At 42.5% G+C, this 21096-nt stretch overlaps 1 protein-coding gene across 1 annotated transcript in view; it reads left to right on the forward strand.

Moving 5' to 3' along the window:
- LOC120317438 (sortilin-related receptor-like) overlaps window positions 1–20426 on the forward strand; it is a 34560-nt gene extending 14134 nt beyond the window's left edge. The window contains exons 7-24 of the mRNA XM_039364083.1: window positions 1091–1246; window positions 2497–2646; window positions 3719–3847; window positions 5778–5904; window positions 6418–6587; window positions 7405–7517; window positions 7768–7872; window positions 8646–8718; window positions 10052–10134; window positions 10707–10803; window positions 12521–12705; window positions 13486–13605; window positions 14551–14715; window positions 15410–15584; window positions 15734–15840; window positions 16876–17068; window positions 17352–17564; window positions 18733–20426. Of these exons, the coding sequence (XP_039220017.1) occupies window positions 1091–1246; window positions 2497–2646; window positions 3719–3847; window positions 5778–5904; window positions 6418–6587; window positions 7405–7517; window positions 7768–7872; window positions 8646–8718; window positions 10052–10134; window positions 10707–10803; window positions 12521–12705; window positions 13486–13605; window positions 14551–14715; window positions 15410–15584; window positions 15734–15840; window positions 16876–17068; window positions 17352–17564; window positions 18733–18800 (2429 nt within the window). The 3' untranslated portion in view covers window positions 18801–20426. The remainder of the gene's footprint in view (window positions 1–1090; window positions 1247–2496; window positions 2647–3718; window positions 3848–5777; window positions 5905–6417; window positions 6588–7404; window positions 7518–7767; window positions 7873–8645; window positions 8719–10051; window positions 10135–10706; window positions 10804–12520; window positions 12706–13485; window positions 13606–14550; window positions 14716–15409; window positions 15585–15733; window positions 15841–16875; window positions 17069–17351; window positions 17565–18732) is intronic.
- Window positions 20427–21096: the final 670 nt, after the last annotated feature.

Here is a 21096-nt window from a genome sequence, read left to right on the forward strand (position 1 = left end):
GGAGGGAGGGAGAGAGGGAGAGGGAGGGAGGGAGAGAGAGGGAGAAAGGGAGAGAGGGAGAAGGAGGGAGAGAGACGGAGAGGGAGGGAGGGAGAGAGGGAGAGGGAGGGAGAGAGAGAGGGAGAAAGGGGGAGAGAGGGAGAGAGAGAGAGGGAGAAGGAGGGAGAGGAAGAGAGGGCGGGAGAGAGGGAGAGAAAGAGAGAGAGAGAGAGAGAGAGAGCTCTTTTCCAGTTGCACAGAGTTCGTCTTGTGAGGCCCTGGGGTTGGGAACTGTGTTTTTGTAGATGCAGAACTAAAATTGCATTTGCCTTTTTGGCCACAGCGTCCTGCTATTCACTTACATTTTGTTTCGAATAAATGACTGTTGCAAAAACCGTCGCATTCCACGGATAAAATCTGTCAGGATCCTTCTGATTGTATTTCTCTCATGCGTAGTATTGGCTTTGTTTCATTGCAAGTTTGAATTTTAAAAAAATCCCCCCATCCCCACCTTTTAAATCAGAGTTCCCCAAACTTGTCAACCAGCATGAGGAATTCTGGGAGATGAAATCCACACGTCTTAAAGTTGCCAACTTTGGAGACATCCCCCGCACCCCAATCTATGTCATGTATACATTTTTGGAAGCAGAAAGGCCCAGGATTGAATCTTGTGGCACCCTGTTTGCTGCCCTTGTCCAGACAGGTGAAGTACCTGCCTGCTGATCGGCTGTAGCCTTCTCTTTGGGAAGAGCAGTCTGTGCAAAGACCCCAGCAGAAGCAATCTTCTCAAGAGAAGTTTGGGGATAAATAATGGAGAAATAGTATTATGATGAATCTCAATGTCTTGCTTTGGCTGTCCTGGTTTTGGACATGGGACACTAATCTGGATGGTTTAGGTCAGGGGTGGGCAACTATGGGCCCTTTACAACCTGTGGACTTCGAGCCAGCCATGTAGGCTGGGGAAATCTCTGTGTTAAAGTCCATAAGTGTTAAAGTTGCTAAGTTTAGAGACCCCAGCTCTACAACAATAAAGTAGCATTCTTGGAATCCCCAGTTTCTTGACTGGCCTACATTGAGGTTCTACTCTGACGTTGATCTGGTTGAAATCTAGGCTCTGCAGTCATCGCCATCACCACGGCAACTCCTGCCACGTGTGCCCCAAATCACTTCCGGTGTAATAGCGGGACGTGTATCATGAACAGCTGGGTTTGCGATGGATACCGAGATTGTGCTGATGGATCCGATGAGGAGGCCTGCCCCACTGCACGTAAGGCGCCCTTCTCTTTGGGCTTGCTCCTTTCACCCTTTGCTAGACATCGGTTTTAGTGGGCTGGGCAAGAAAAGGGAGGGGGGGAATGACCTCACACCATTGCGCAAATGACACAAATTGCATCATTCATGTTAGGATGGAGAAAGCCTAAGAGCTGCCAGATGTTCCAACAATAGGGAGGAGGCACAGAAAAGCCAACTTCCAGGAATCTTGGAAGATGATTAACTTGCTTTCCAGTGCCATCGGTTAGCAACCTGTAGCCACTGGAGATATGCTACGTTCACTCATAATACTAAGACCGGATTTTTTAGCAAGGGGTTGAGGAACAAGCATTAGTGGCTTGGCCTGTGCAGACAACTAACCACAACTCCTGGTTATGCACTAAGTCCATATGGATCAATTTGCATATTATACTGGGAGGAGGAGGAAGGACTGTGGGGTCTTTACTAGTCTGTGAGCTTGGCGGTTTTCTTCCAGAAGTTTCATTACCCAACTAGGGAACATCTTCAGTGCTAGAAGAGGGTGGGTTTGGGGTGGGCAGGAGAAGGAGGAGACCAAGTCCAGTATATCTCAGGGATACCAAATTTGGAAAAACTCTTGGGGCCAATTGGTAGAGGACAACCTGGCTAAGGTCCCATGTAAAATGATCGAACATCTTCAAACATGGAAAGGTCCTTTTGCAGGACCAATTCCTTAAAGGAATGCTACATGAACATCTCTGCTTTGATTGGATGGGGAAGGCATCCTTTTTGCTGAAGTAGCCAGCCCAGATGTGACTGAGTGCACCAGCTTCTGATGGATCAGATTTAGTATTAAGAAGGATCAGATCATGGTTTGGAAGCTGCAGTCAAGTTTTCTCCTGTCCCAACAGATTCAGGCTGCCATCTGGTGGTATGGGAAGCAAAGGAACTGGCTTTGCCTACAAAAATAAATTGTAGCCCAAGGAAGCTAGCTTCTAACGCAGTGTTTCTCAACCTTGACTATTTTAAGATGTATGGGTCAACTCCCAGAATTTCCCAGAAGTTTACTAACAGCTTTCAAAGATGATGTGTTCAGAGCAATGTTTCTTAACCTCGGCCATTTTAAGATGTATGGACTTCAACTCCCAGAATGGCTGGCAGTAGAATTCTGGGAGTAGAAGGCCACAAATCTTAAAATGGCTGAAGTTGAGAAACATTGCTCTAATGAAGCAGGGTAATAGTATCTCTATAGCTTCTGATGTTTTTTTCCACCTTCTGCCCACCCAGCTGTCGGTGCCAGTTCCACGTCTGCCAGTGTCCATGGACGTTGCAGCCGCTTTGAATTTGAGTGCCAGCAGACCAAGAAGTGTGTCCCAAATTGGAAACGCTGCGATGGCTTGAAAGATTGTCAAGACGGCACGGATGAACTCAACTGCCGTAAGTCTTTGTTGGTTTTAGTGGGAACTCTGTGAAAGATTCCTGCTATCCCAGGAGTTTCCCTTGCCGTCTTCTCTTGCCAGACAATGCTGGGAACCCTCTGGAATGGCTTCCAATCCGTACCATTGGTTTTGCCTTCCTGAAAAATGACCGTGTATCTTTGATGCTCACAACTAGTGTCTCGTTTCTCCATTCATTGGGTTCAAACAGATCATACAAACCCATAATGTTGGTTGGTCATGAATGAACAAACCCTACAGTTGTGGTGATTAAATAATGGTAGCTCATTTCACCATTAACTGGGATCAAACGCATCATACAAAACCATGTTAACCAGTCATGAACAAACCCAACGGTTGTATGAATAAACCATAGTAAGCTCATTTCTTCATTAATTTGATTCAATTAGATGTTACACAAATTTAACATTGGTTGATCATGAATGAAAAAAACAACCAACAATTGTGATTGGTTAACCACGGTAGCTCATTTCTCCATGAATTTGAATCAGTTAGATGTACAAAACCATAATGTTGGTTGGTCATGAATGAACAAACCTAATAATTGTATGAATAAACCATGGTAACTCATTTCTCCATTAATTTGATTCAATTAGATCAGAGTTGGGGAATGATGGCCCTTTTATGACTTGTGGACTTCAACTCCCAGAGTTCCTGAGCCAGCATGACTGGCTCGGGAATTCTGGGAGTTGAAGTCCAAAGGTCATAAAAGGGTCATCGTTCCCCATCCCTGAATTAGATGGTACAAAACTGGTTGGTCATGAATGGACAAACCCAGTGGTGATGAGTAAACCACGGTAGTTCATTTCTCCATTAATTTGATTCAAGTAGCCCATACATGACCATAGTATTGGTTGGTTATGACAGAACAAACCCAACAATCGTGATGGCTAAAGATCTACTAGGCTTTCAGGAAAAGCAATGGCACCAAAATTCAGGAATACTTCTACTATTCAAAAGACGGCAAGATTACTTAACGCGAGGCAACTAAGTAGATCCTCCCCATCTACTTGTTGTAAGATGGCAGTGTTGCATATTTTTCTGTCTTCCAGCGACTCACAGCACCTTGTTATGCCCTAGTGGATTCAGATGTGAAGATGGGGAGGCCTGCATCATGAAGATGGAACGATGTGACGGTTTTCTGGATTGTCCAGATAGCAGCGATGAAAAGAACTGTACTGGTAAGTCCTGACATGTAAACAAAAATCCGAAAACAATGAAGCCAGTGGAATCCAATCCAATCCAATAGCTTTATTATGGTCTTTAACCAGCCTTTTCATTAAAAAAAATGTACAGGGAAAAAGAGAAATCGTACGACACAACAGTTTGTTATAGGGGAAGGGGAAAAAAATAATAGGACAATAAAATGTCCTATCGAATTAAAAGTTCTATAACTTGGTGAAGATATTTGACTACCCAATACAAATAGTCCTCGACTTATGGCCACAGCTAAGCCCAAAATTTCTGTGATTAAGCGAGACAGTTGTTAAGCAGGTTTTGCCCCATTTTATGACCTTCTCTGAGACAGTTATTAAGTGACTTGGCTTAACAACTGCCATAAAAATGGTCGGTTTGGGTCCGGTCGTGTGCTGCCACCACTTAACCACCTCGGTGACGTACGACTGGAATTTCAATCCCCAATTGTCGTCGTACGTAGAGGACTACCTGTTTCCCATCCAATGAGGCTGGTGGGTGGAGCCCAGTTCAGAAGGCCTGTCTCACGGTGGCTTTTCCCCCAGGTGTTTCTTGCTCCCATCGTCCTCTGCCTCTACTCTGCTTGTTCCGTCAGCAAAACTCCAGCCCTCGATTCATTATGGCTGAGATAACATCGCCATTAATGGCCATCGATCGCCCATTCCGTTTGACAGCATATCTCTTCCCATGCGGCCGTGCAGCCCCCTTCCTCCCCAAGCAGGAAGGGTCATTGAGCATCCATCAGTCTTTAATTAAATATTGATTGGGAGAAGTCTGCCCAGGTTCTGTCCACCCACCACAACGTGGAAAACGTCCACCTGGCTGGAATTTTAAAAGAGCGGCGCTCAACTGCTTTGAAGCCGTGTCCCAAGGGCAGGGAAGCTGATATTAGAGAATTTAGTGGATCAGGGGAAAGACTAGGAACGGATTGAACTATTCTGTTTTTATTTGGGGGCGTTTGTGGGGAAGGGGCCACGGAGGAAGCGAGGTCGGGAGCTCAGCTGTGGCCGTTGATCTGTGCAACTTGGGCAGAAGCCCACTTGAACTCAACTAAGTTGCCAATCATTTGGGGGGTGGTGGATCCAACTCTCTTGAATGTAGCCCCTCCATCATTAACCTTTAAGAAGAATCTCCAAGCACAATTTATAAGGATAATATGGGAAGTCCTTGACTTACCCACAGTTCACTTAGTGATCGTTTGAAGGTACAACGGCACTGAAAAAAAATGACTTAGGACCATTTTTCATACTTATGACCGTTGCAGATCCCGGAGGGGGTCATGTGATCCCCTTTTGTGACCTTCTGACAAGCAAAGCCAAGGGGGGGGGGGAACCAGGTTCACTCAACAACAACCGGGTTACTAACTTATCAACTGCAGTGATTCACTTAACAAGTGTGGCAAGAAAGGTCGTAAAACAGGGCAAAACCCACGTAACAAATGTCTCGCTTAACAACAGAAATTTTGGGCTCAGTTGTAGTCATACGTTGAGGACTACCTTTGCCAAAGTTTGGGTCCTGGTGATCGGTTGTATTAGCTGCTGTGGACTGGCCTGTATGCAAGGAGTGCATAGTATGTAAATGGATTGGATGGATGGATGGATGGATGGATGGATGGATGGATGGATGGGAGGGAGGGAGGGAGGAAAAAAGGATAGAGGAAGGAAGAAAGGAAGATAAAGGAAGGAAAGAAGAAAGGAAAGAAGGAAGGAAGGGGAAGGGAAGGAAGGAAGGAAGGAAGGAAGGAAGGAAGGAAGGAAGGAAGGAAGGAAGGAAGGAAGGAAGGAAGGAAGGAAGGAAGGAAGGAACCTTTAGCCCAGAACACTGTTTCTGCACAGAGGTGGTGATAATCTCAATCCCTTCTTTCCAGTCCTAATCAAAGTCAGGAATTCTTTCATATATATATTTTTTTTTACATAGATGATACTCTTGTCTATAAGGTTCAGAACCTTCAGTGGACAGCTGACTTTTTAGGCAACATCACTTTATCCTGGGCTCAGCCGAAGAAGATGCCTCTCTCTTCCTGTGTCTACAATATCTACTACAGGTAGACTGTCTGATTTTAGCATTCTTGCTAACAACTCCTGACATCAGGGAGCTTGACTGCAGGCTTAAAATTAGGCCCCGTGTGCTAACATAGAACCTCTTATTAGTACAATTGCTATTCCATTCATGGCATATGCAGCAAATTGTACGGTACTCTGTGCAGCTCCTAAATTAGCTTTTCTTGGTGGGAATTCAAGGGGTGAGAAAGCAGAATCGAGCTGTGTCCTTTACCAATGTTGACGTTTCACTGACCTGATTTGCACATTAGAATGTGCTCCTACGTAACTGCGTTTTCCTGAGGAACCTAAAAGTGGCTGGTTTCATACAACACACTAAGTCACACTCTAGTCCTATTGATGCTTAGCGTGCATGGACCCAAACACGGATGGAATTAAATGTATTTCTAACACTATCAAGACAAATGATTGATGCATGCATGGAATAGTTTCAAAAACTGCCTGTCAATCACTCCGCCACAGTGATGTTGTGGTTTTTGGTCCACTCCCAAATCTAGGATGGTGGGAGAAAGCATGTGGAAATCGGTGGAAACCCACAGTAGCAAAACCAACACCATCTTGAAAGTACTGAAGCCAGATTGCACCTATCAAGTCAAGGTCCAGGTCCAGTGCCTGAGCAAAGTATACAACACCAACGATTTCATAGTCTTACGGACCCCTGAAGGACGTAAGCGAGTCCATTTCTTCACAGCCCGCATGGGATAAAGGTGGGGTAAAAACTCATATTGCTTGGGCCCAAGTATTTAATTACAGAGGAGAAGATCTCTTGCTCTATAAATGATCTCTAAATGTTAGATGTTCAGGGCAGGAATCCCAAATCACCTTATCCTACAGATGTTGATTGAGGTTCTCCAACCAAATAGAGGCCACCAACCCTTCTGGGACGTTGATTCCTTCCAAGCCACTCTTGCTGTTGGGAACCTTCTACCTTCTTCATTTTTCCTAATTTTCAAGCAAAATCTGTCCCTCAAGATCACTGTTCCACGTTCTGCATTCTGGAAAGATACAGAAGGAACAGTCCCTTTCAACCTTCTCAAGGCTGTGAATCCCATTTCTTTCTACCTTCTTCATCTGATGGGCATGTGTCTGTAGCATTATGTAGAAAGGGTGGTTGAATTGTTTAATTTCTGCAACTGCAAGGAGATCATTCAGTTGGAGAGCCATGCTTGACTCACGGGTGTCTTGTCCTTTTTACCAAAGAAGGATGCGTAGAAGAATGGGCTCTCAATGGCTGTCAGAGTTGATAGCTTTTGGGGGTCTACAAACTAGACCCCAAACACTGCCGACTAGACACACTAGGGCTGGGTACCACCAGGGCAAGGAGACAAGTTGCTCTATTCTTCAAGCTCCTGAATTTCATGCATCTGGTTGGCCAATAAGAGATACAGAAATCTGGGATTGATCAGTTCCTGGCTTGCTCCAACAGGACTACTTACCTACTCATCTTCCTTCCTCCTTCCCTCTTTCTCTTTCTCTCTCTCCAGTTCCAGATCCCCCCTGCCATCTTCAACTGCAGCTGAAGAAAGAAGCTGAAGGCATTGTGGTTTGCCAATGGGCCCCTCCCGCAAATGCCCATGGTCTAATCAGAGAATATGTTGTAAGTATCTCAGTGTACTTTGAGATAAGCTGACCCCAATGATGAGAATTGATTTTAACAGGCATTCAGGTATAAGGGGCACCATTTTACCTCCAGTGATCTTACTCAATTGCAGTTTCGCTCCACAAATATACAAGGTCAAACCTGCAGATTCAAACCTTTCATTTGAGGTCAGGGCATCTTAAAGATTTAGCCTGCTGAAGGCGACTTTAGCAATTAGATGGTTGTCCCTGTTTTTCCATCCTGGTAGGTGGAATACAGCAGAGCTGGATCAAAGGAGTGGTCTTCTGTGAGGGCTCCCACCAACTATTCAGAAGTTGAGATGTTGCAAGTCAACGCCTTATACGTTTTCAGAGTGAGTAGATGTTTTATTAGACCTCTATGAGCATCAACTGATCTTGGCCTGTAGAACTAGGAGATTGCTATTCTTCTGTTGTCCCAAAAAGAACAGATATTTAAAGGGCAGTGGATTCAGTGTAATGTAGCCAATCAAAGGACAGATTCTGATGGAACCTCAACTATCAGGATTGTTTAACAATGGAGCCAGTTAACTAGGGGAGGAATGTCCTTGTAGAAGCTTCTTCTGAGAATGTCTTCCAGATTTCTTGTACCAAGCAAGAATCTTTCTGTCTTTGTTCTTCTCTAAACATTTTCCTTGATGGAGACATCTTGGGTGGTTCCTTTGCTGAGAATAACCCATAGTTGTTTGGGAATCTTCTGCATGCTTAGCGATCACCACCTTCCTCCACCACAGTTTTCCTGTGGATCTGGAGATCCTTCAGCCCAAGGTCCACCTGGCCACCACTCTGGTCTATTCACGGCTGTTGGGATCCATCACTTGGCAGAAGTCTTCTGGCTTTTGGGGAGTGGCCTTCCCGAAGCTTTTGAGTTGTATTGGCTGGGAATACTGGGTTTTATAGTCCCTATCCCTTCAGGAGAGGGTAGAATAATTCTGTTTTTGAGCACTTGGCATTTCCTTCAGAATAACAGCAAATATGTCATTTGTTCCTCCCTCTCCTCCTTGCCGTTCACTTTTAAACTTCCTTGGCGTTTGTTTGTTTTAAAAAAGAGCTATTTTACCGAGGGAAATTCTCCTGCCTATTTTAACAAGCTTTCTGTTTGGAAAAGGTTGCTGCAGTAACGAGCCGTGGCGTGGGCAACTGGAGCGATTCCAAATCCATACGAACTATAAAAGGCAAAGGTAAAACCTTTCCAGGATTAATTTCTTGAATTCTTTTGTTGCACTAGACACCGAGGTTGGTAAACACAGCTAGATGGCAGCAGCTATTCAAGTCTGGCTGGTCTCCAAAAGCTCAGGAGATCTGCCTCGGCTTTGACTTGCACGAGAGGGATCCCAGAGCTGTGACAGAGAAGGACCTCCTTGAGCAATGCGGTAGAAAGCACTTCCACATGGTTGCCCCAAAGCCCATCGTGTCCATGAAATCACCCATCTTTGAGCTGACACACAAAGAGATGCTTTACTTAATTTCAGGATACAACTGCCCTATGGTGCCACTTTAAATACATATAGATATATGCATACACATACACGTACATATGTACATATATGTATATGATGTGTATATGATTATATGTATATATGTGTATGTATTATATGCATATGTATATGTATTATATGTATATGTATATATGTATATGTATTATATGTATATGTACTATTTGTATACTGTCCCCAAAAATAAGACCCAACTGGAAAATAAACTCTAGCATAATTTTCAGGATGCTCATAATATAAGCCCCACCCCAAAATAAGCCCCAGTTAAGATTGTCAGCCAGACAGACACATTTAGTACCATATTTCCCCGAAAATAATCCCTAATGCGGCTTTTGGAGCAAAAAATTAATATAAGACCCGGTCTTATTTTCAGGGAAACACGGTATGTATTTAAATTGGAAGCACACCTTCCCACCATAGGCCAGTTATATCCTGCTATTGAGTTATATACCAGTGCATGAATTACAGATGTTCCTCGCCATGGGAACATGATTAAACCCAGAATTATGATCATAACTCACCGTGGTTGTAAGTTGTATCACATGGCCGGACCCAATTTTTTTGCTGTGGTTGTTAAGCAAACACTGCAGTCCTTAAGCAAACATGGTGGGGTGGGGGTTTAAGCAAACCCATTGGAGTCAAACTGGAAGTAAATGCTGGAAATCGGCAAAAGAACGCTGAAAAACACAGAGTCATGTAAAACTGTAAAAGTGAGTTGGTTGTCACCTTAAATGTGATTGTGTGACTATGTACATGTGTATTGCCAACTGTGTCACTTCGAAAATGGGTTTTAAGTAGCTTTGGGGTGGAGTGGGATGTCCACTGTGTAGGGTTGTTAAGCGCCTGATAATAAGTTGAGGACTTGAAAAGGAACTATTGTCCATGAAAGAGCACATTAAATAGAGTTGGCTGGTCATCCATGGGATGTCCTTCCAGTTAATTGGAGTCTCCTGATGTCTGCTTATCTATCCATGTTCAATCTCATGTCTCTTCCTTTCTCTCCTTTGACTGCATCCAGTGATTCCTCCTCCAACGATCCACATCGATAATTACGATGAAAACTCCATAAGCTTCACCCTCAGACTAGACGCCAATATTCAGGTGAGATATATTCTTTTTATTTTTAATGGCTACTTTTAACGATCTGTACGGTTGGTTCCCAAGTGCTGCACCCTCAATACCTTTCCTAAGAGGGATCAATCAGAAATAAAAATAAAACTGGAATTTTGGGAAGGGTAGGAGAGAAATTATCTAGTATGTGTTTGTGTGTGTGTGTGTGTGTGCAGTTTTTTTTTTGGTTTGTTTGTAGTACCAGTCTACAATTCCTGGGAAGAAGAATGCTTAATTATACTAATTCTACATAAATACATTATTGAGGCCAGGATCTAATTAGCCAAAATTGGCTTTCCTCCCTGATTTCACCTGAATTCTAATTCTGTTTAGCCCGGCCCTGGAGCAGTTTGGAGAAGTTAGACCTCCTTGTCTTCATCCCTTTTTTCACAATCATAATATTTCCGTATTCTCAAAACAGCTTTTATAAAGGTTCTCATTTATTAAAAAATAATAATTGCCTTTTGTTGACAGGGCCCTTTTCTTCCACTCGTGTAAAACCAAACCAAATTGATCAGTTATTTATTTGTCTGTCTTGTCCATCTCATATTGCTGGTTGACAGGTGAACGGTTACGTCGTGAAAATTTTCTGGACTTTTGACACCCACCGACAAGAAAAAAGATCATTCTTTATAGATGGAGGGAAGTCGGCCCAAACAGGTAAGGTTACCTGAGCAAAATTACCAGAGAACACGGAGATCCAGTCCCCAATCCAACCTTAGCCATGGAATCAAATAGTTTTATTGTGCTCAAAGGCAAGTATATAACAATGCAGGGGATACAGATATAGAGATAGATAGATAGATAGATAGATAGATAGATAGATAGATAGATAGATAGATAGATAGATAGATAGATAGATAGATAGATGATAGATAGATAGATAGATATCTTTGTTTATTTTGCCCCAATCTCCCTCCCTCCCTCCCTCCCTCCCTCCCTCCCTCTCTCTCTCTCTCTCTCTCGATCTATCTATCTATATATTTATCTATCTATAACATATCTATTGATCTATCGATCTATCACAGTGGTGGCGAACTATGGCACGGGTGCCAGAGGCGGCACTCAGAGCCTTCTCTGTGGGCACGCGCACCGTCGCCCCAGTCCTAGGCCTTCAGCTAGGTTTTATAAAACCTTTTCGCTTCAGGCCTCCGCTGCCATGTGCAAAAAAAAAAAAAAAAAAAAAAGGTTCAATCAATCAGTCAATTTCAACTTCTCATGGGAAAAAAAAAAGATCTTGCAAAGTTGGAATTGATTGATTGAACTTTTTAGTCCCACCCGGTCTATTGTTACCACTGCAGCCACACCCAGCCAATGGGCCACACCTACCCAGCACCTGACGATGCATAAGTGGGTTTTGGGTTGCAGTTTGGGCACTCGGTCTCTAAAAGGTTCGCCATCACTGATCAATCACATCTCTATCTCTATCTATCATCTATCTATCTATCTATCTATCTATCTATCTATCTATCTATCTATCTATCTATCTATCTCTTATCTATCTATCTATCTATCTATCTATCTATCTATCTATCTATCTCTTATCTATCTATCTGTCTATACACACACATACATAGAGGCAGACCTCAACATAGGACTATAATGGAGCTGCCCATTACGGTTGTATGTTGTGACCATCGTAAATCAAAGTCATGATCGATTTTGCAACTTTTTTGCAGCAGTCATTAAGCGAACGCCACGGTCATGAAATGAACACGGTAGTCATTAAACAAATCTATTGTTCACTGTGACCCTGATTTTGCCAAAAACTCGAAGGAACATCTGGTTTTTCTGCAAAACCCGTCATAAAAGGAACTCGTGTCACTGTGGCATGCTGCCCACAGCTGAAAATGAAACCCTGGGGCCAAGCACCCAAAGGGCAGATCATGTGATTGGGGGGGCATCATCAGAAGTTTGGAACCAGGTCACAGCTCCCTTTTTCCAGGTAAGTCATAACTTTGGTCGCTAAATGAGTCATCTAAGTTGAGGACTGCCAGTATATATATATATATATATATATATATATATATATATAGAAAGCTCTATGGGTTGCACATTTTGTTTATGGCTCCTCTTCAAACCTTTCTTTTCTTTGGCAGTGCAGGAAGCGATATCTATCGTGGTATTATATTCATTTTATATATTAATATAATTATATTAATTTTTGCTCGAAAAGATGCATTAGGGCTTATATTAGGGGAAATATGATACTAAGCCTGGTTGAGGATCTTAACTGGGGTTTATTTTTTGGGTGGGGCTTATATTACAAGCATCCTGAAAAAAATCAGGCTAGGACTTATTTTGCGGCTGGGTCTTCTTTTCGAGGAAAGACAGGGTACGTGTCTCCAACTAATTCCCCTTTTTTTCCTTCCCCCAGTGAGGAACCTGACTGCTCAGACACCGTATGAAATTTCTGCCTGGGCTAAGACGGAACTGGGGGACAGCCCGCTCTCTTTCGCACACGTGGTGACCCGCGGCACAAGGCCCTTCCCCCCCAGCCTGAAGGCCAAAGCGGTCAACCAGACGGCCGTTGAATGCAACTGGAGCGGGCCAAGGAATGTGGTAAAAATGAGACTTCTTCCATTCATCCCATGCGCTGAAGATCTGTGGTTCTTTATGTGGTTGAGAGTTGTCGCTTTCTTGATGGGGAGGGAGGGAGGAACAAAGTGTTTTTAGAACCGTGTTCTGGAGTTCCGTCAAAACCAGATGATGTTCTTAAGAGACTTGTGAAAGAGAGGATCCATCAAATGGAAAGGATCGGTCTTGTTTCCTGGGGAAAAAAAAAGTTTTACAGGTAGTCCTTGACTTAACAGTCACAACTGAGCCTCAAATTTCTGTTGCTATGCAAGACGGTTGCTAAGTGAGTTTTGCCCCATTTTACAACCTTTCTTGCTGCAGTTGCAACTGCAGCAAGAACCACTGCAACTGTGAAGTGAATCCAGCTTACCCATTGACTTTGCTTGTCAGAAGGTCACAGAAGGGGATCCCGGGACACTGCCCCCGTCATAAATATGAATCAGTTGCCAAGGGTCTGAATTTGGATCGCAGGGATGCTACAACAGTCATAAGGGTAAAAAACAGTCATAGATCACTTATTTCAGCACTGTTGTAACTTCAAACGGTCAGTAAATGTATGATTGTAAACCAAGGACTATCTGTATGCTACGGCTGCCATTTTGTGGATTAGGAGATTCTGGGAACTTTTTTTTTTCCCACTCAAAGGTTCCATGGACCAAACATGTTTGAAAACCCTGGGCCTAAAGGATTCTGGGATGTTATTCACAGAACAGCAGAATTAGCATGTTTGTTAATTCTTTCTTATTTCCTCTCCACCCTCGGCAGATATATGGCATATTTTATGCCACGTCTTTCCTGGAACTCTACCGGAATCCTAGCAATGCAACCACAGCTCTCCACAACATGACTGTGATTGTTAACAGAGATGAGCAGTATCTATTCCTGGTAAGGATAGACTTTCAATTCATTCTTGTTGGCAGTTTCTACAAAAACCCAATTCAGTTAACTTAACTGAGAAAGGAGATTTGAAAGTTGTTCCTCTGGTATGCTTTAACCTGGATGGGGTCAAACACTGTGCTAAGCTATACTTTAACCATGATTTGTCCAACGTGCTCTATTAGCTTAGAGTGAGCTTTTTTCTTCCCATTATGGTGGAATTCAAGTTCTCTGATTGAGTGGTAGGTGGAAGGTAAGTTATAAAAGAATGAAAACCATGGGCTTGCAAAGAAGCTAAACCAGAACTAACAGTCATGTTGGTTAGATTCAGCCCATGCTTCGTGAGCTGGAAAATCCACATTGTGCTTTTCAGGAAGTGTGGCTTCAGTGAATAATAATAATGATGATGATGATGATGACGATGGAAGGGACCTTGGAGGTCATCAGGCAGGAAACCCTATACCATTTCAGACAAGTGGCTGTCCAGTCTTCTCTTAAAAATTTCCAGGGTTGGAGCATTCACCACTTCTGGAGGCAGATTGTTCCACTGGTTAATTGTTCTCACTCTCAGAAAATTCCTCCTTAATTCTAGGTTGCTTCTCTCCTTGGTTAGTTTCCATCTGTTGCTTCTTGTCCTGCCTTCTGGTGCTTTGGAGAATAGCTTGACTCTCTCTTCTTTAGGGCAGCCCCTGAGATACTGGAACCCTGCTATTATGTCACCCCTAGTCCTTCTCTTCATTAGACGAGACATAACTTCCAGCAACCGTTCCTTATATGTTTTAGCCTCCAGTCCCCTAATCATCTTTGTTGCTCTCCTCTGTACTCTTTCTAGAGTCCCAACATCTTTTTTACCTCATGGTGACCAAAATTGGATGCAGTATTCCAAGTGTGGCCTTACCAAGGCATTGTAAAGTGGTATTAAGAATTGCTCTACTGATTTCTCGTTTCCTCCAGGTGCGAGTTATTTCTCCCTACCAAGGACCACCTTCAGATTACATTGTTGTGAAGATGATTCCTGACAATCGCCTTCCCCCTCGGCACCTTCACGCTGTCCACCTATCAAAAACATTTGCCATCATTAAATGGGAGTCACCTTACGATTCCCCAGACCAAGATATGGTAAGAGGGTTGCCCCAGTCCAAGCTTGGCCCAACGTTGACTCTACATATGGTTGGGGGTCTTATGATCATGATCTTGGTGCAGCACTTTCTCCTTTTGGAAAGGATGGGAAATATGTCCAATCTTGTTAGCGCCAATTGGAAGACTTTGGATCATGGTTAGCCTTAATAGATTAAACAGAATTATTGTATTGAGGACATCAAGAATCTGGACCAGATACATTCAGATTTGCCTGCATCTCACGTTGTTGTCTGTGATCCTCACAAGGCACACAACGCCAGTCCAGGTTTGGTGAACTGATCCATAAACATGGAACCCTGGGCCTATGCCTAGTGCCAGAGAGGATGGTTCAACATAGGATGCTAGCTTTTGATTCCAAGGCTAATTAGTCAATTAATCCAAGATCAATACTGTCCTAGAAGGGATCTAGCCTTTTTCAGCCAAACTCTCAATGGATCGCTGTTTCCCTAAAGCACTGTCCTTTAACCTTGCGTGGACTTCTACTCCCAGAATTTCCCAGCCAGCCATGCTGGCTGGGGAATTCTGGGAGTAGAAGTCCATACCTCTTAAAGTTGTCAAGATTGAAAGACTCTGTCTAAAAAGATGCTCCAACTGGAATACAATATTTCGTACTGGATGTTGGAAGAAACATTGCATCTCCCGTGTCCTAGTTTCTACCTCTGCTTCTCCCCAGCTGTATGCAGTAGCTGTGAAAGATTTAATAAGAAAGACAGATCGGAGCTATAAGGTGAAGACCCGAAACAGCACGGTGGAATATACTATCAAAAAACTGGATCCTGGTGGAAGATACCACATTGTTATACAGCTAGGAAACATGAGCAAGGAAGCTAATTTGAAAATCAACACAGGTAAGAGTGTTTGGTGTAAGTGCTGAACTTGTCATCATCCGGAGTGCATGCCCCATTGAATTCAATGGGTCTTTTTTTCTGCATTTTATTAAGAAGTTGCTATTACATTGACCTGCTACATCCACCTGTCTCTCCAATTTTTGTTACAGTTTCCTTGGCTGCGCCTGACGCTTTAAAGATTATCCCAGAAAATGACCACATCTTGTTGTTTTGGAAGAGTTTAGCCTTAAAAGAAAGCCAATTTAATGAAAGCCGGGTAAGTTACAGTTGTGTCACAATGACACTCTTTCTCTCTCTGCTGCATTTAATTGACTCCTGCAAAAGATTTCCAGGTTCGTGTGCAAACCGGTTGTGTTCACACAACGCACCAAGCAACAGTTGACAGAATCGTAGTTTATTGTTTATTTGCATTGACAGGATTGTGGCTTATTGTTTATTTACATTGCACAGGGCTACAGTATCTGTGCAGAGCATGCTTTGCAGACCACATTGTCAGAGTTCAGGTAACAGAGTAAGCCCAAACAAAACTACATTATACACAAATGCAATATTATTGTTTAAATGTATTGGCCACCCAAATCCAGTGGACTCTAGGCAGCAAATAAAATGGAAAAAAAAATCAACCAAAAACATTAAATCTTTTTGAAATTTAGTTCGCCCACACTAAAATAATCTAATAAATAACATCAACAGAACAAAACAAAACAAAACAAAACAAAACGGGCCATTTAACAAATAAACTCCACCAGGTTTTCTGAAAGCCAGGAGAGGGAGTGTTGTCACTTTATGCTGTAGACCAGGGATCTTGAAACATGGCCCTTTTATGACTTGTGGTCTTCAACTCCCAGAATTCCTCAGCCAGGCACACTGGCTGAGGAATTCTGAGGAAGTCCACAAGTCATAAAAGGGCCAAGTTTGAAGACCCCTGATGTAGACCAATATTTTTCAACCTTGGCAGTGTAAGATCTGTGGACTTTAACTCCCAGAATTCTCCCAAATTCTGAGAGTTGGTCCAGACATCCAGTTGAAGTCTATCCATCTTTAGGAAGTTGAAGTCCACACATCCTGACCAATCAGGCCACGGTTGAGAAACACTGCTGCAGAGTAAAAGAAATCAGAATAGAATGAAATGCCATCAACATGAAAGCAAATAGAGGACCTCTAACAGATGTCAAACATCATAACCATAAAAGATTATGACTTATGGACTTCAACTCCCAGAATTCCTCAGCCAGGCACTGTTCTAAATACTTTTGTTCACCTTAAATGAATGTGTTCTTTCTGCCTTCAGGGATATGAGGTGCATATGTTTGACAGTGGGACCAATACCACATCGTACCTGGGGAATACTACAGAGAACGTCTTCAAGGTTTCCCACCTGAAGGCCGGCCACAATTACTCCTTCACGGTGCAAGCAAGATGTCTCTATGTTGGGCAGATGTGTGGAGAGCCTGCAACTCTTCTCTTCAGTGAGATGGGAAGAGGTAGGGGGAATGTCTCCATCTCTGGCTTTCCCCCCACATTTCTGTTTGGACCCCCCCCCCCAGAAGAGCAGAGCGGGAGAGACATGAGTTTGGATCCTTCCTCACATTCATATTTCTTCCAGTTGGCCAACATCAGGTCTTCTGCTCAACAAAGCATGTTGAGAAAGACTTTGACCTTTTTCAGAGAATTTCTTGGTATCAGTTGAATCTCTGTGAGCTCTGTTCTTTCATCTTTTTCTCTTTTTCCCTTTTTCTCTGTTCAACCCTTTCCCCCTTTCTGTAGATAGAGAGGCCACTGCATCCATATTGGGCAAATCAAAGGATGTTGCTGCCATCGTGGTACCAGTCTTATTTCTTCTACTAGTGATGGTGGGCGTTGGGTTTGTGGTCCTGTACATGAGGCATCGAAGACTTCAAAATAGCTTCACAGCCTTTGCCAACAGTCACTACAGCTCCCGACTAGGCTCTGCCGTTTTCTCCTCTGGAGATGATTTAGGTAAGTAAGGTCCGAGTCTTAGGAATGCTTGGGTGTAATTCAGAAACACTGCTGGGTTTACATCAAGCCACAAATTGTGCCTGTGCCTGCTCTACCTGGACTGAGGTTTGGTATTAATAATCAGTCCACGGAGATTCTTAGTCATCCAGGTCATGGTTGTCTCAAAAATGCTTTCTGGCAACTGGACTTCCTTGTTTTTCTTTGAAGACATTTTGCTTCTCATCCAAGAAGCCTCTTCAGTTCTGACTGGATGGTGGGGAATGGAAGGATTTATACTTGCAGAGAGCTGGTCATTTGCATTGAATATAAATCCTTCCATTCCCCACCATCAGTCAAAGCTGAAGAGGCTTCTTGGATGAGAAGCAAAATGTCTTCAAAGGAAAAACAAGGAAGTCCAATTGCGGCTTGATATCCAGACAATATCCAGTTGCCTTTGGGATATTAATAAACAGCTTGTTAAATTTCCACCTCAGCCATTTCCAGAATCCATTGGAGTTGGGTGATGAATGAATGAATGATTTAATTTGGGTTCCTTTATTGAGTCTGAATTAAGTGGTCTCATTAGGCCACATTTTCTATATAATTATTTATTATAAAAGAATGAAATGCAAAGTGGAAAAATAGAAAAATACGCATCCAACTCTAACAACAACAAAAAAAAGCAGAAAAAAAATTGTGTACAAAAAAGGGAAAGAATGACCCAAATATCCAATAAATTTAACATTAAATGTAAAGAATCCACCTTGATTAGATGCTGAAAATAAATAAATTTTAAAAAAAACTGATAAATTCTCCTCCCCTTTACATAACGGGTCTCCAAATAGTTATAAGCTTTCCCATCCCTGTTTAACAAGAATACTATATTAAATAAAAAAAAATTCCAGGGGAGGGGATCTCTATCTAGTAATCAAATTGACCTAACATCTGATCATAATATGGTATCATAAAAGAAATAAAAAACAGTCAACAGGTTAGACCAAACATTGCACTAATCCTCAAATCCCTTAGTTAACCATCGTTTATTGAGCTTTTCCAAACTTCTATGGATCACGGTGAGGACGTAGGGATGATCCCCAGTGATCCTCCATGCCCATCTCTACACTTCTTCGTGTCTTGAATGTCTCTCATTGTCGTTGAGTGTCAATCACCTTGTGGCTTGATTTACCAGGAGATGAAGACGACGAAGCCGCGATGATTACGGGTTTTTCAGACGACGTCCCCATGGTAATAGCATGAAGAAGGCTTCTGATTCCGGAAAGCAAAAACAAACAAACATAAAGTGGTGTAAATATTTTATTTGATAAAGAAAAAAAAAAGTCAACTGTTTATTTTAAAAAAAAAAACAAAACTAAAAAGCACTTTTGAGTTGCAATACATTATTTTTGTATCGGCTGCAAAAAAAAAAGAAAACTAAAAAGAAGTAACGATTACACTTTGTAGCACACTGCTGTGAAATTTCAAATCAGGTTGATTAGCGAGCGTTTTCTGTGGTTGGGGTTTCTTTCCTTCTTCTTCTTCTTTTCCAAACTTCACTTTAGTCTTATGCCTCCTGGGCACACCTTTTGATTCGGTGAGGTCTTTCCCATTGGCAATGACTTTGATCCTCTGAGAACCTGTGAATAGTTGGGAATCTTGGGACAGTTTGGCTCTGAAGAAGTCAGATGGAAACCAAAGGATAGTAGCTTGTCCTTAAGAGAGTCCTTCTTTGCAATGTGAGCTAATGAAATGGTATTGCCAGGTTCTTCGTTGCCCTGTGTTCCACAGATCACTGAGTATGCTGGGCATTGCATGAGACAGAAATATTTCCAATTTCATTTGTTTTTTTCCTGGGTTAGACCCCTGCAGGCATTTCCCCACCTTTTGATATGAAGTAATGAGTCACACAAGAGACTGGACATTGTTGAATTGTTGTCCATGGCAGCCATAGGATGCCAGCCCCTTATTTCTAGTTTGACCTCTGCAAGTTGACTTAGATATTATTCAGAGATTTGTAGTAATCTTGTGGGGAGAACACTGATCTTCTTCTTCTAATGATTTGGATTCTCACTTTTTGGAAGCAGACATCTCTAGTTTTGGCTCACTTGAACACCAAGCGTAGGTAAGATTCCTAAAGAAGTAAAAGGAGGAGAAAAGCACTCCGAAGATGTGCTGAAACCTTGCTGCTACAAACCCCTGAGGTTTTCAGGGATATTGGCTTAAAATCTATACCCCAGAGTTATGAATTTACTTTAAAATGACCTCGTTCTCTCAGGATCAATCTCAACCATCTTCAGGTTTTCTTTCTCTGAGTGTTTATTTTTCCTAAGCAAAAAAAAAAAAAAAAAGTTATTTTAAAAAAATGTTTAGGAAATCTATAATTTTATCTATATCTGTCTATAAAGAGAGAAGGAATAGTTCCTAAAGATTTTACATTGACTGAAAGATAAAAAAAATATTTGTATTATGTTTTATAGGAGGGGTGGGGTTTTGTTTCTGGGTTTTGTTTTTTTTAATTTTTGGTCGGTTCAATTAATTTATTAGGAAATCTGCTTTTGATCAGAGTTCCAAATTCTCAGCCATGCACATGATTGTTGGTTAGCAACACGACACTTTAATCTATTTTTGCAAAACGCTGGATTGTTCTGTTTGTTTTCTGTCTCCTGTAGTTGCATCAGGCATGATTGCCTCAGTAAAACACAATCACAACCTTTTTTTGAAAAAAAAAAATCTCTGAATACTTTTTCATGCTTTGTGAGAAAGTAAAAAGGTCAGGCGGGTAGAATGAAAATCTTACGAAGTTGTCACACTGAGGGCTTAAATGCTTTCTGCAGATTACTTTGCACGTGTTCGTAGATGCAAAAACAAACAAAAGGTTCAACAAGTCTATTTTGTTCTGTTTTTCTTATTGCTTTGCCTGGAGTCTGTAGACGCTGATGCAGCCTCAAGAGGTTGGTGGGCTTCAGCCCCCTTTTACAAACAATACTTTATGAAATGGGACTTTCTCCTTATTGAAATGGAGCCATCAGTACAAACACTATATTGCTTTGCATAACGATGTCGGTGATGATTTGGTAGACTCAGTGGCTCCCCAAATGTTCTCCAGGACCTTCTGGAGTGGGGGCCTCCCTGGACACTTAGATTATCCTTCAAACTTGTTTTCCTGAGTGCTTTGGTCCACCTTGCTTCTATCACAGATGAAGTTGGAGCGGGGGTGGGGGGAAATAGGAAAATAGATATCTGAGGGTGAAGGTTCGTTCTCCGAGCTTGTGGGCTGGTTTCTGGACGTTTCATTACCAGGCTGGGTAGCATCTTCAGCGGAGTTTAGAGGATGTCAGGGTCGGTGTTCTTCTGTTTATAAGGGCTTCAGGTGTGGGTGTGTTGAGTGAAGGTCTTGTGATAAGTTAAGGTCACCCTACCATCACAAGACCCTCACTTGACATACTCACACCTGAAGCCCTTATAAACAGAAGAGCATGGACGCTGACATCCCCTAAACTACGCTGAGGATGTTACCCAGCCTGGTAACGAAACATTCGGAAACCAGCCCACAAGC

Source organism: Crotalus tigris, unplaced genomic scaffold (genome assembly GCF_016545835.1).
Source record: "Crotalus tigris isolate CLP2741 ecotype Arizona unplaced genomic scaffold, ASM1654583v1 scf7180000019649.48550810456:505611, whole genome shotgun sequence".
NCBI lineage: Eukaryota > Metazoa > Chordata > Lepidosauria > Squamata > Viperidae > Crotalus > Crotalus tigris.